This window comes from Argopecten irradians, chromosome 1 (genome assembly GCF_041381155.1).
Source record: "Argopecten irradians isolate NY chromosome 1, Ai_NY, whole genome shotgun sequence".
Lineage (NCBI taxonomy): Eukaryota > Metazoa > Mollusca > Bivalvia > Pectinida > Pectinidae > Argopecten > Argopecten irradians.
Window position 1 is genome coordinate 17,482,625 of NC_091134.1, and position 15,936 is coordinate 17,498,560.

At 33.8% G+C, this 15,936-nt stretch overlaps 2 protein-coding genes across 4 annotated transcripts in view; one reads left to right on the top strand and one right to left on the bottom strand.

Annotated features, from left to right (window-relative positions):
- LOC138319308 (uncharacterized) overlaps window positions 1-8,522 on the bottom strand; it is a 59,737-nt gene extending 51,215 nt beyond the window's left edge. For both annotated transcript variants that reach the window (XM_069262384.1, XM_069262376.1), the window contains exon 1: window positions 8,325-8,522. In XM_069262384.1, coding sequence (XP_069118485.1) covers window positions 8,325-8,340 — 16 coding nt within the window. In that variant the 5' untranslated portion in view covers window positions 8,341-8,522. The remainder of the gene's footprint in view (window positions 1-8,324) is intronic.
- A 3,161-nt stretch (window positions 8,523-11,683) lies between these two features.
- Window positions 11,684-15,936, top strand: part of LOC138319363 (protein ELYS-like) — a 38,093-nt gene continuing 33,840 nt past the window's right edge. For both annotated transcript variants that reach the window (XM_069262461.1, XM_069262467.1), the window contains exons 1-5: window positions 11,684-11,783; window positions 13,640-13,784; window positions 14,447-14,703; window positions 14,984-15,113; window positions 15,397-15,540. In XM_069262461.1, coding sequence (XP_069118562.1) covers window positions 13,661-13,784; window positions 14,447-14,703; window positions 14,984-15,113; window positions 15,397-15,540 — 655 coding nt within the window. In that variant the 5' untranslated portion in view covers window positions 11,684-11,783; window positions 13,640-13,660. The remainder of the gene's footprint in view (window positions 11,784-13,639; window positions 13,785-14,446; window positions 14,704-14,983; window positions 15,114-15,396; window positions 15,541-15,936) is intronic.

A 15,936-nucleotide genomic window follows, 5' to 3' on the forward strand; every position in this document is an offset into this window, starting at 1 on the left:
GCTAAGGTCACACCTATTAACTATCCTATGTTGGTCCAGGTGTTGATTCATCAGGGGGAGTGGTCAGCCCTTACAAAGCCACTTCTCTGATAAAAGAATTTTATTGAGAATTTTACTTTCCCAATTGTAATGATTAACAATTAGATTGCATTTATATTATTTCCTTAAGCCTTTCATCTTTACAAAGTATATAAAAGCTAGTACGAATTTGTATTTAGGTAACAATTAATTGACCACTATTTTCCATATTATGATACAATACTGACTCAGAAGCAGATGTTTCTACCCATTCTTTCCTCAAGCAGGGCATTATTTTCAAGGTGTTTTGGTGCCATAATAATGCAATTCCTGAGGGAAATTAATTCAAATCTTAGCCGAATTTCAAAACAGACTGTTTTAATTCTGGAAACTTGATCCGAATTCATTAATTTTCTTTCTAAAATGAGGTCAAAGCCCTTTTCCTGTACTGAAGTGAGAAATAGCCAGGTCCTCCATCTCATTTGTAATCATTGGTCCCCTAATTTTAAAGTTACATTCTAGCGAACACTTTCTCCTGTTACTGTGCTATCAATTTTTCAAAACAAATTTAAAATCATTATTTCATAAATGACCTCCCCATCCTTAAATTTTCTATTTTAATCAAGATTTTTAAAGTCTTCGCAATTTCAAACACTGCAAACACTATAAGGATATTGTAAAACCTGAATTTCGATCTTTATAATGTCTAGAATGACATCGAAACTTAGCCGAAAAATACTGTAAAAAATTCTGACTTCTCTATCATGTATGACTAATAAACACACTCCTTCCTCTATTCTCTCCTTGAAGTGACCATTTTGTTTACTTCTCATTATTGAGAGAAGCAATTTCAACTCATCCTTGAAATCTTTAAACACTTGATTAATAATATCCAATACCTGAACTAAACATCTTATACACATCATAGGGCAATGGAGTTTTAGCGGTTTCCCTTTTTCCACAGTTTATTCAATTCTAACAAAACAATTTAAGAAACAAGAGCCATTCTTTTTCCATAAGAGGATAATTCAAAAGGCATTGAAATAAATTATCTTTTTCAAGGTTTTCCAAAATTTTGATGTTAACAATCAAGACTACTAGTTGTCTGAAAACATTGATCTTAATGGACTAATAATTGCGGTTTCCATGGTCAACAAATTGGATGCTCAATGGATTCACACTTCCTGACCTCTGTTGAAGTGCAATGTAACCCCTGACATCAACCCCTGAATTTAACATACCCATGACCTTTGAACTTGAATCATATGCCTCATTAGATAAAAGCAAAAAGAACCTTCCTAATGATATTCCATATTTTTGTGAACAGCTTTGTGGATAACTTAACAAGATTTTTATTTTGGATTTTTTAATACAAGAATTCTATTGAAATATTTGTTTTCAGCAGGTGAGAAAACCAAATGTATTGGGAAAAATCAATAACAATCTATACGGGTAAACTTTTCTCGAGCAGCCTATTTGAATTACCTTTACAAACTTTGCTTCATTGCTTCAGCACTAAAAAAAATTATATTGAACACTTTTCCGAGACTCAAAAAAAAGGATCTCCATATAAGGTAATAAATGAAAGAATTAAAAAAACTTTGCTTGGTCCTACCATACAAAATTTAGAAATATATTAAATGTTCACAGAAATTAAACATCGTTTTCAAACCAATGAAAAATCAATGCCTTGGTACAGCTATGACAATGTCAGCTGTGTTGAGTTCATTGTATAGGAGTATATAGAATTTTCTTCACAAGTAAACAAAATGGATATGCCAGCCTTTGAGAAGTTTTTTCTGTATGAAATCAACTGAGGATGTTTTCACTATGATGGGGTATATGCACCTGCAGTCTATTGTTAACGAGCTGTGCGCTACCTGTGATGCTTTTGTACAGGTAATTTAGGTGTTCACAAAGAAAGCGTTTGGCTGCGCACCACTGCCAGCAAAGCATCGTACCGCACCACCGATTCTATGTTATAATCAAAGGGGTGGTATCGGTGAAACCCTGCCTTTGTTGTAGATCAACCAGTCTCGTCTATAATGACTGACTCATAATCTTCGGAAATCCCAGATCAATATACTTAATACAACATAACAAAACCACCTCCAATTATTTAGGTACACAAACAACGTAATCGCTATAGCTACTTCTCAAGTGTTCTTTTCAGCAAATCTTTTAGCGGAGTTCTTTTATGTGTAATAGCAGAAAACAAACTAAGATTAAATAAAAATATCGTCGGGTTTAGTTCCTCCGTGATCCAATGTTATTTTTCTATCGAACTTGGCCAATGTAATTACCCTATAACCAACCTGTTAAGCCCACTTTATCCTAGAGGTCGGTCCGACATGTACTATTCATTACTTGTTTACTTCCCTATATCCCCATTCCTTTCACCTCTTATCTAATCCAAACCAATCTATCTTTTATGGTATCAATCTACAACACATTATGACAATTCTTGTGTCTTGTTTTGGGTTGAATCTCTTATTCATTTTGATTAATTACTAAAATTAGACAATCTTATAATATAGATATTGAGTAGTTATGCATGTTTTGATTTTAATTGTTCCATCTTCAACAAATGCTTAATTGACTGCATATCCTGTAACACATATAAAAGACGACTCAATCAGGTTTTTTTTTAACAGCTATGGTCACGGAAGAAAGTTCCTGTATCACGAATTATTGTTTAGTAAAGACAGAGTACTTGGAGAAAAACCTGCTAATCTATAAATTTTTATTCCAATCATGGGGACGCATTATTCATGTTTTATATCCAGAAAACAGACCCCTTCAACATTAGACTCAAATTGTAGCTTTTTAGAATCGATTTTAGCTAGATTAGGGGAAGCTATTAAGTGCCTGGTAGTAAAATTCCCTTCACCTACATGGTTGGGATGAATGTAGGTTACTTACAAGTAACCTTAATTTACTTCTGGTAAACACCCGAAATTTAATAAATAACATTGATATACAGTGTTTTCTGAACAGACTATAATAGAGGTGGCTGGTCATGGGCCTATAGGTTCTTTAATTATTGTGTTGGTCAGTGTTTGATGTAAACAAGTCTTGTAGGGGTCAACGTCCTGGCCCCAGGTTAGTGGACAACTTGACATTGTACTTAGCACTCAGACAGCATTTGTCAATATTATCACACTCCGACACCTGGTAAAACCAGAGTGGCTTACAAGTGGGTTTAATACTGATTCCATACCTGGCCGTAATAACCAAGCCAGGGATCAATTGGACATGTACTTGTATATATATAGACTAGTTATAAAAATTAGAGAACTCAACATGGCCATGCATTTATGACGATTTTTCTGAATTTTGAAAATAATACATTATCATAACAATCACTGCCACTAAAATTAAAATAAAGAACCAACATTTCTTGATGATACTTTGATGCATTTTATTTTAAAATCACAATATTTTTTCAAAGTGCTTGAGATCAAAACTTAGTCAGTATACATGAAATACTTGTTATACATTTATTCCAGTTTAAAAGGTTGAACTGCAGTTGAAATTTCATGTTATCATAGTTCTTTATATTCTAGTGACTACATTTTTGGTCACCAACCTCAAGAAAATGAAAATGTTCAATGATTTAAAGGTTAGCTTATATTTTTCCCCCATTATTTAAGCAAGGGGGAGATAATTAAGAAATGCCTGGAAAGAGTAAAGGGGTCCCACACCATCCTAGATAGCCACAACCGACACAACAGCAGTCTGAAGCCTATAGTTCCATGATTGAGTAGCACATGGCAACTCTAGATTATTATTATCAAAATCTACAAGGAATCCAATTAGAGACCTTTCAGATATTTCCTATCTTATTTCCTCAAATACTCAGGATAGCTTGGCAAGCAAACAGATGACCAAGCAAACAGATGACTGATGGAGGTCCAACTGCACACTGATGGCCATTCTGTCCACTATTGACCAAACACACACTGTATCCAGTGTGCTTTATGTGAACTCACCATTCATTTCCTGATTTCATATTATTATTGACCTTTTATTTGGTCAATCATTGAACCCACAAATTCTAAATTTAGACAAATATTTCTGATAATACAGTAAAAACAGTAATTTGGTTTGATTAGTTCCATCTCTTTAACAACCAGGGTCATTTTAAGGACATGCCAGGTTTATATATGGACGAAAACCAGAGTACCCGGAGAAAAAACCAACCACCAGCGCTAGATACCAGTACCTGCATGGCAACTGCTTTCCATGGAAATCAAAATTGTGACCAGAGGTGGAGAACTTATGGTGCAATATGTTGGACATTAAATTCCAACACTTGGCAATGAAACACCTGAAGATTTTCCTAATTTAATGAAAACCTGCAAGCCATCAAGTTGGGTATGGTAAGATACCAACCTAGTTTATTTATACAGAACACCTAATGATATGTCACAAGTGCGAGCATTCTTACGATAGTACACCAGAAATTAATGGCAACTGTCACTGTCAGGGTTTTTGTGGTGGCTGATGAGTAAATTACAAGTAAAACTGTCTCCACATACCTTTAGGACATTCCCTGAAATATTTGTGTCACAAAAATATGTAACATGATGTTATGGGGACATATAAAGTTTACAAACAAGACGGAGCATTACTCCATTAGGTTATAATATTGTTGTTGGGATACTTTACACATAAGTATAAATCTAAGTCCTAGATTAATGATTACACCATAATTCAGATTTAAATAAAAGCTCAATGTACCACGCAGGCTCTTGGGCATTCCCCCTGCTCAACCCTTGGCTCGTTATGATCAGATGACTCCTGGGAGTATCATGTATGGCTTTGAATTTGACTCATTAAATGAAATGTGATCTGACTCTTCAGATTTACAGAATTTATCTGTAAATGACATGTTTTGACCTTTCTGATATCTGAGAAATACTTATCTGACTTCTTACTAAAGGTCAAGGATCACCTTCATGCTTATGATTAGTTTTCTATTAGAAATTGTAACTTTTCAATTGATAAACTTGACAAAACTAGAAATTAACTCAAAAAGGAAATGTCTCCAGAGTTCAATATACACAACAATGAAGCTATATTTCTTCCATAATACCCTCACATATAATTTACTTTATGAGAAACAGGTCTCTGTTATCGGTGAACTTTGACCTTGATACGTAATGTAATAATCCTTGTAGCCGTGCTTTCATCACACTCTATAATGTAAACCAGTAATCGAGTGTAATGATGATACAACTATACAGACAGACCACTGTAGGCAACACTGAATTTCAAACTACAAACTCTCAGGAGAGATGAGATTTGGAGAACTTCTGTGCTTTCAAATACAATGATGTATATGTAATTACAATGTATATCTATTTACACTATATACATCTATTTTACATCGGTCAACATTTTTACGGGTGAATGACTACCTGTTCTTCAAAAAAAGGGCAAGGTTTCTTGCATTGTGTAGTAGCTAATGGCTACCACAAAGACGGAGCATTACTCCATTAGGTTATAATATTGTTGTTGGGATACTTTACACATAAGTATAAATCTAAGTCCTAGATTAATGATTACACCATAATTCAGATTTAAATAAAAGCTCAGGGTACCAAGCAGACTCTTGGGCATTCCCGCCTGCTCAACCCTTGGCTCGTTATGATCAGATGACTCCTGGGAGTATCATGTATGTCTTTGAATTTGACTCATTAAATGAAATGTGATCTGACTCTTCAGATTTACAGAATTTATCTGTAAATGACATGTTTTGACCTTTCTGATATCTGAGAAATACTTATCTGACTTCTTACTAAAGGTCAAGGATCACCTTCATGCTTATGATTAGTTTTCTATTAGAAATTGTAACTTTTCAATTGATAAACTTGACAAAACTAGAAATTAACTCAAAAAGGAAATGTCTCTCCAGAGTTCAATATACACAACAATGAAGCTATATTTCTTCCATAATACCCTCACATATAATTTACTTTATGAGAAACAGGTCTCTGTTATCGGTGAACTTTGACCTTGATATGTAATGTAATAATCCTTGTAGCTGTGCTTTCATCACACTCTGTAATGTAAACCAGTAGTAATCGAGTGTAATGATGATACAACTATACATACAGACCACTGTAGGCAACACTGCATTTCAAACTACAAACTCTCAGAGATGAGAGAACTTCTGTGCTTTCAAATACAATGATGTATACGTAATACAATGTATATCTATTCACGTACATCTATTTTACATCGGTCAACATTTTTACGGGTGAATGACTACCTGTTCTTCAAAAATAGGGCAAGGTTTCTTGCATTGTGTAGTAGCTAATGGCTACCACAAAGAATACCATGTGTAACTTTGCATAATTGTCTACATGAGATGGCCATGATCATCAGGTAAAGACATGTGCTAAGTTACAAATTTATAAACAGCTGGCTGAAAGGGTATGCAAAGTTTCGGCTGTACAGGAATGCCAGAGGTCCAGGGGAAAAACTACCAGGTATACCTACCTATATCTGCGTAACTGATACCAAGCAACTGTCCTATGTGGGATATTCAATTTTGACATCAAGAAGTGAAAGGCTAATAGTAGTGGCACTTAACTTTAGCCACTTAGCATAGACCAATTACCAAAGAGAACTTTAGAATGAATTTAAACTTGAATTTTTTAAATCATTTATACAGATAAACCAACATATTACTTAGTAATATTGATTATATTATTATACATGAAAAAAAAATTGGAACGTTTGGGGAAGAATTCCAGAATACAGACATTATAACTGATTGAGCAAATTATATTACAGTGTCTTGACCATCTGACCTAACACCATTCTAATTATGATGAGCTATTTGTGATTGCAGATGTTTGTCTTCATGTTTTAACCTCCTCTCAACACTTATAATACATTTCCCAACAAAAAGACCTTTAAAATATCCGCTGTTGACTACCTATAATATACTGTAATCATGCAACTCTCTCATTTCCAGGTAGATTGTGTTACCTATGGAAAACCTTGAGGGTAGCCAGGTCAGGACACACATGAATTACTTCTTCAATAATTTTACAGACATCATCGAAATGTATTATTTCCCTTTAAAACTTTAATCACTTTTGAGAATTATATACCTGACACTACTTATTAAATCAAAATGTAAATTAAACTTGCAAGTCTACAAAATAATTTAATGTTTCAACTTTCAATTGACCTGAAAAGGTCAGTCGTGTCTCTATATCGCTATTAGCAGGCTGTCTCCAGAAATATCTTTGTGAAAATCAACAAATCGGGCAGACTAGACAGTTGTTGCATTAATTTGTTCCAGATGTCATGTCATGCAATCAATATTTCGCATTCCTTACCACAGACACTCATTTACATAAAATAGGTAACATATTTTATATTCAATGTGTACACCATGTAAAAATACTAGTAGTATTCAACAGAACGTTTTTAAAACTAACTCCAGCTAATTCAAAACATCCATTAGGAATCCAACTGGTCGAGCTGAATATAAACACAAATTTTGAGTACACTTTGGCAAACAATATTCAGAATCATGTACCTGCATGTAACTGAGTTGATGCATCAAAGATAATTGGTATACCTCATACATGCCAATATCTGGCTCGATTTTTATTTATTTATTATATTTTTTTTTTATTTTTCATTATTAAATCAATGAAAATAACAATTAAGTACTGAATATAAATTCTAAGCAAATTTGTTATGATTAACCAACAATTTAATATCAATTACTAAATAGCTTATATATATGGTAACTATTTGTAATTAGTAATAAAAAATTCCTAATGCAAAAAGTTTAATAGATTACTTTGAATTTTTGGGATATAAGTATTTAAGATAATTATAAATATTGTTTAGAATAATGATTTTAAAATCTTTTATTTTACAGTTCATTCAGTTTAAAAATTTAATTTCAAATTATGAAGAATATGGTTATAATATTTTTAAAAAAATAACAGGTATTTCCATATTTCTAACTATAAGTCTTACACAATGTTTTATGATAACATCAAAAGCAAAACCAAATAGTTATGTTGTTACATTGTTTTACAATGTACAATATGTACACACTGTGTAACAATTTTAAAACAAAACACTTGTTGATTTAATATTGAAATGCAATATTATAAATTAAATATAGCCTAGTCATCTTTATATTCCAAACACCGATACATCCATTGGAAGAGAACGGACTCCTGTCAATATGACTAGTGTAAATTCTGTTTCGCCTAGATAACGTAGACAGGTAGACACGGTCGTACTTATTACTAAGTAAATCTTACCTTCTATTTTATCCATTTGGCCATGAACGGTGTTCTACACCTGTGGCAATGCCTGGTAAAAATCCAAAACGAAATCCACTTTTGTTACTATCTCATTTTGTTGCACTGACAACAGCACACACTGTCTTATAAATAAAATGATATACACTCCATATCTAAAACCACACGCTACTACTGGCTCTACATAGCGTGACACACTGTATGTGTACTGTACACATCGCTGCTTCCTATTTTAGACCGTCAGCCAATCAAATTCGTTTTTATATTTCGCGGCAAATATTAAACCAATCAATATACACCTTTCTACCTGTGACAATATCAATGCGAATGCGAGAATTATTGAAGGTAAAATAAAGATAAAATGCCATTTTTCTATCAGTAGAATGAAATAGTCTCGGTAAATTTAGCAGCAACACACTGTTTGTCAAAATTGCACCCTAACATAATGATACGTCATTTAGTTAGCATGATAACCTTTAGTTGTAGGCCTAGTGGGATAAATGACACACTAGGTACCTCTGTGTACCTTGTATATAGATTCTAGCTGTTATTATATGTCTCATTTGATATATATACTCTCACCTTAGAAAAATACATGTATCTTGGGTTTTTTTTAAGTTCATTACTCATTATTGAGTTCGATAACTTTGACGAGCTGTTTGAGAACAGCAAAGCTCGGCTCTGGAATTTGGTTGATTTAATCAAGTTTCTTTTAATTTAAAAGTAGTATATAGCATTGTCATTCCATAACTTAGCTTTTCAGCCCATTGGGCTTCTTAAAATTCTTCCTCCTTTCAGTGATTGTCAATACCCAATGATAATCCTAAACACATATATACCTGGTACATATAGAGTTCTTTATGTTTCTGATTAGGGCCACTATATAATTCTATTTATCTTGTACACGTACAACTTTAGTATCTTGTACGTATACGTAATTATCTTGTACAACTTACATTTTGTATAATACGTACAATATAGTACGTATCTTGTACAAAATACTAAGTAGTACGAACACGATATTAAATTGTACATGTATACAAGAAAGCTTAGTGGTCCTAATACGCCACCGTAGAATCAATGTCAGTTGTGACAGATGACAGATAACAGTTTTTCACTTACAGCAAAACCTGGGTTTAATTTCCAAAGCCGACGCCGACGGAGTGATATCATACCCCTCCCCCTCCCCCGCTCTCTTCGAGCGCCGTTGTGTGATAAGGGAGGTAATTCCTATAATATGTGAGCAGTAAACGTATGGAAACTTATTTTTGACACTTTTATAATGGTTTTTAATCCGACTTGCATTCTAGTCTTTTGATACATATGAACAATTCTGTCTCAGCAACCGCGTTGGAATATCAACGGCATTGGCGAGAAGTATAATGACATCAAGACGTATATGAGACAAATCTAAAACCAACTATGATGTAAATATCTGTATGGAAATTGGGGCTGCTGAAAGTTCTGCATAAAAAATACAAGGTATAAAACATTTTCAAAAACCAGAAAAAAGGAGAAAAGAAAAAAAAACCAAAGCGAAATAGTGGAGGAATAATAATATATATCGGCCTATTAGAAATTCCGTATCCAAAGGGATTTCACACCTGATAAATGGTCTCTCTCTCCAACAATTATAGAATGTGGATAAAACTCAAAGTACATGTAATGAAACTCCATTGGATCATTTGTATACATGAAAACGCATAGGACCAGATGAAAATGCATTCTTGATTTGCACGCTTATCTTATTGTGATAGCGACGAAGACTAGTCACACATCAAAGTTCAGTGTAACGAAACATCCTCCTGGTTTTTTTGTCAGTCGAAAATGTCAATGACGAAATATCGACGTCTATTGGCATATTGGGTGGATATGTAATAGAGCGTAGAAACGGAACGGAAATATAATTTTCCGAAAAAAAAAAAAAAGTAAAACTAAAAATAAAAAGCGATCTGGATAACAAATCTAATGATGTTAGTCTCGGTTTCTACGTGTTGTTCTGATTTTGAAAAAAAATATATGATTTGTTTTATATATATATATTTTTTGAGAATTGATTGATGTGCACGCAGTTGCGTTTTTGCGTCAATAGCTACGCCACTGGCTGTGTATTGTTGATTGTTTGTTTTCGGACCGTTCCTATTGGCTTAAATTAGAAGGACACAAAACAAAAGAGTTCGATCGACTTGTACTCGTTTCTTATATTGTTAATTTGAATTTGGTTTTCATATTAACAATAAACAAAATAGTGACACATTGCTAAGAAAGTAAATTTAAGTTCACTGGTATTGGTAATCCAATTTAGACAATATATTATGTCCGTATATGGCAATCCATCAAGTCCGCAGTTTCACATTTCAATTTGTTGTTCACTACAATTTGGAAATCCATTCTTGAAAATATATAATCAATGATTTATAAGTGTACATATACGTCCTTGATATAATGAATGTCCGATGGTGGACGTCCGTGACATATCCTACATGAAGTGAAACTAGTAAGCGGCATTCAGGGTACTACGCTATAATAAAACCATACTTGTAACAGTCGTTTTTAGTCCTACGCGAGCAAGGGGTTATACATTTACAAGAGATCCCAGAGGGATCTTGGCTCCCACCAAAGAATGATCTACGTCTGAGAATGGACAGAGGGATTTTTTCTCTGCTTTTCAAAACTTTTTTCTACATATTACCAGAGATTTAAATATAAAATCTCCGATATTATTATATACGAAATTTGAGATCTTTTCAGTTCTTTCTGAGATATCACTAACAAACTTCAATTATCAAAATCCAAGATGGCTACTTGTTGGCCATCTTGTTGACCGATCGGTCCAAAAATGCAATATGCAGGTCTTAGGAGAACCTAGTCTACATATAAAATTTGACACAGATCGCGGTTCAGTACTTCATGAGAAATAGCGGTAACAAACTTCAACTATCAAAATCCAAGATAGCGACCATCTTGTTGAACGATCAGTCCCAAAATGCAATATGCACAACTAAGGCCCTAGGAAAACCTACATGTGAGATTTAAGAGAGATCCCTTCAGTACTTTATGAGAAATGGCGATAACAAGAAATTTATGTTAACTGACGGAAGGACGGACCACGGACCATGGACGGAAAGAGATTTGAATAGCCCACCATCTGAAGATGGTTGGCTAAAAATAAAATTTCATTTAAGTAGGCCTAAATTTAGCCCCACCAATTGATGATAGTGGACTAAAAATACAATTTCATTTCTTGGTAGGCCTAAATTTAGCTGCAACACGCGGTTTGTCAAAAATTTGTCCGGGGAAAGGTCACCTGCAACATAAACTTCCGGTATTGCGCCAAATCTTGCGCAGAAGCCTTAAATTCGCACGTGTGGTTCAAAGATGGCGGTTTAAACAACCTGACCCGGTGGATTTTCACAATTGCTGTTCTATAATGTAAAAAACATCAGCGATATTGTGCAGGTAACAACTTTTATTACGGGAGGAAATTATTTTCTGCAATAGGCCATACGCATGTTACTTCTTTATAACCCAATTATAACTCTGTCGATAAAATTCAACCTGCAGATTCAGTGTAATTCCTTCTCAAGACTCTTTTATATTCGAACGTTTGAGAAATCTACCAAACGTCCGAGTATAAATGAGTCTCGAGGAGGAATCTCAGTAGAGATTAAAGATATCTAACAAACAAGCAATGAACTGCACGGAATGCTCTCATATTTTTCTCACTTCGTTACAAATACATGTAACAGTTAAACGTTAAAATTCGACATTTATAAAAAGGGTTACTTTGAAACAACCAAAACCTAACTTTTGTCGGTGTTTAGAACTGTTTGAAATTCATCACAATAATGCATAATTGTAAACAAAAACACTTTCATAAATGTTCAGTGATCATGTGGTTACACACATTTACCATGTTTTGTTTACATTTTCGCCAGTACAAGCTACATGCTAGTTAGTCTTTCAAACACATTTACCGTACACACAAGCAATGTGGGATGGAACATGTGGCTGGATTGTAGGCGTATTGCCCACCACGCTAGATCCAGGTTCTGGCTAGGGGTCTCGACTCGGGTGTCTATTACGAAGAAATTGACTACAATTTATGTCTTACTGATGTTACACAATTTCTTAAGCTGGTTGGAAAATGTATGCAAAATACATGAATAATGTACGATTTGTACGAGATGTACTTTTTCTCCTGAAACAATCAGTAAAAGTATAGTTAGTGATAATGCGTACAAACAACTAGCTTTCAATTAATCATGTTAAACATTACTTTTGTTCAACTTCATCAGATACGTACGTAATAGAATTATCCCTGAATTGTTCCTGTAAAGCTGTTTATTCACCTGTCTCCAAAATCGCAAAAATAAAATCATGTTATTTAAAAAGTCATATAAAGTTGACATTTGACCTTGATTCATGTTAAATATACTGTGGCCTCGTGCAATATAACACTTGTTGATTACCACCACTTCACAATCGGGTTAAATATTATTAACTAGAGCACAGTAACCCATGAAATATTTGAATAATATAACATGGCAAATAAGCATGTTGCTATAATTAGTCATTTAACTCGATATTTCCCTTCAAAGACTCCACCGTGGCTTAGTATTTTTATTGACATAAATGGCAAGATGGTGAGAAGAAAGTGAAAGTAAAAAGCATGCAAACGATAGACACATAATTGTAGTCAATTTATTAGTTCCTTTTGTTCAACTGCACCTGAAAAGATTTTCACTGAACATGAATCTTAAGGTTGTTGATGCAAGTATTTTTCTCCTATCCCTTCTTCTAATAATAAAATGATAAGGTAGTGTTGGGAATCGGTTGTAAAATGGTAATCGATCATCGGTTTAGGACAATTTACTAATTATCGATTTTATAATCGGATACTATTTATAGAAAGCTCTCCTATATTTATATATTTCACCTTTTAGTTTTTCTGAAGAATTTTAGAAAGATATCCACTGAACCAACAGTATGAAGAAGTATTTTTTTCAATTCAAATTCTTGAGTATCTATGATGTTTAAAATATTTTGATATGTGGTTTTGCACTGATATATAACATAATAAACGTTCAGAACAGTATAAAATAAGCATGAGTTATCTCCCATTTTAATAATCGATTATTACCTTTCATAATCGATAGTCTTTGGAAAAATCATAATCGATCGATCATCGATTAAAATCAAGAATCGGTCCAACACTATGATAAGGCATCAATAAACTTAACATTCAAGCATGTAGCCTATGTTTTTCTGTTATTTTACATCACAACTTTGACATAAGAATGTTTTAATGACAGTGCTTCTTGAAAATCCACACGATGAGGCCAGGAACAAAACCAGATACTGTATCACCACTTCTACCTTACCAGAGTGGTACAATCGCTAACATTGAGGCTGGATTGGTGATCCGAGGAGCCCCTGTGTGTGCTGGTGTATCTAAAGGTAAAAACAGATTGTCTCCAAATCTTTAAGTTAAATTATTAAGACGAATATTTCTTATCCTTTGACATTTATCTTAATATTGGGGGTGAATAATCACATTCTGCAAAAATGAATGTACCACATTCGATCCAATAAGCGCCCATGTCCCTGTAAGCGCCCCTCTCCTTTTTGAGGCCTTATTTCAATTACACATAAAACCAAAACTATCAAAACTAGGTTTGGAATAATTTCATCTTATTAAGAACATTTTCATTTTTCCAATTTTTCCAAATGCCCTGGGTTCTAATTGGGTTGAGTAAGGTACATTTGTATGTAGAATATGTATATCGCATGCCTGAGATTGCCTGTAAAATCAAGTATTTATGTAATCAACATTATTCACAAACCTGTTAAAAAGATTTAAACAAATCTGAATGTGCTTTGTAGACACAAGATCCATTACTGTAGACAGCAGTGGTTAAATTAAAACTATTTTTCTGACTTCCATAAATGACCTTTGTTGTTTATAGGATGTAAAGTCTAATCAAAGAATTTATTTCAAAATTCAAAATTCTACAGATTGACAAGATACAGATGCATCCTGCATTATGATGTAAATGACACCAATTTCATTTAGGAAGAACATTGATTAGAAAGAACTTTTGATATGTTTTTGTTTCCAGATGGTGGGATGTCCTGGGTTACGCGTGGACCTGTAGTGGAGGTTGTGAGCACAAAGACCAGGAATTGTTTGGCGTCATGGACATTTGGGGTCAAACTGAAGGATACCCATACCAGTATCGCCTGTGTGGCTCCGTACAAATGTAACAATAGCTGTAAACTGTTGATTGGGGTGAACAACTCTTCCAGCAATGGAATGCTGTGTGTGTTGGATGTCAGTCTGTCGAAAGTTGTCAAAGCCATAGAAATTCCTCACAAGGTAAAAAAAAAAAAAAGAAAAAATTCCTATGGTACATTTAGTCTAAGCTTCAATTTTTTAATACATTTGCTGATGTATGGTTATTTAATCAAGTTAATGACCATTTAAAACAAGATGTTGTAAAGGTGATTTTTGAGTAGATATTAAAGAGGAAGGTAAATTGATGGAAATAAGAAACATCAAGTTGTGTATCGACATCACATTCTAATTAATCCTTTTAATATTCAACAAGGTCAGAAATATGAATAAAGAACGCCTAATATTACTGACTCCCTTGTAGGTAACATACATTGAACCTGTGACAGCAGTAGGAGGTGATTATGTCCCTGTTTGGGCATTGAACCAACAGCTACGACAGTTCTATGGCATTGTAGCTGTCGGTACTGAAGGAGGATATGTATATCTGATAGGTAAGTTCTCATTCAAAATGTAGATTTCATAATTGTATAAAAAGAATTGTCTCAATTTTAAATGTAAAAATAAAAAAAATACATTTAAAATTTTTGTCTCGTAATCTAAATAAAATTGGGTTACTAACATTGCAACTACAGCTGTAGATTTTTGCTGTCGTACGGTTGATTTTTAGGGGAAAACATGACTTATGATAAAAGTATTACTTCTGTTCTAGCGGACAGTTACTTATATGTGTATTGCTGGCAAGACTGACAATGGTGTAATTTTTATGTTTCATAGATATGTGTATTGATAAAGAGGTTGATTATTCTGATGAGGTGATGCCAAATCAACTCCTTTTTATAACGCCACGATCACGAGATGTCCAGCACCGCCGCATACAAGCTGTATCGAAGGGGCAGCAACTCTGCATGGTTCTTGATGGTGAGTTTATGCAACAGAAGTCAGTTAAAAGGATTTACAGACTATCCTAAAAAGTGTAATAAAAAATGCTGTAACTGTTCTTCTGTAATATGTCCAAATTATATTCAACAAACAATAAACTGTAAAACACAATTAACTTGTACCAGGCCTCCAAATTAGATATCTTTTTTCAATGCCAGGTTTTCCATGATTATTTGTATTTGAATTCCTGAAATCAGAGATCTGGTCTCAGGATCATGAAAAGTTTTTGCATAGCCAATAAAAAGTGACGTAACTTTTTGTAACATCATTAACTTAGGACTGTTTTAGACAAATAAAACCATTTCATGATCTTGGGGCCAGGTGTCCTTTCGCCATGTCCATGTTGTATTGAAAATACCCTATCTATGGAAGTTG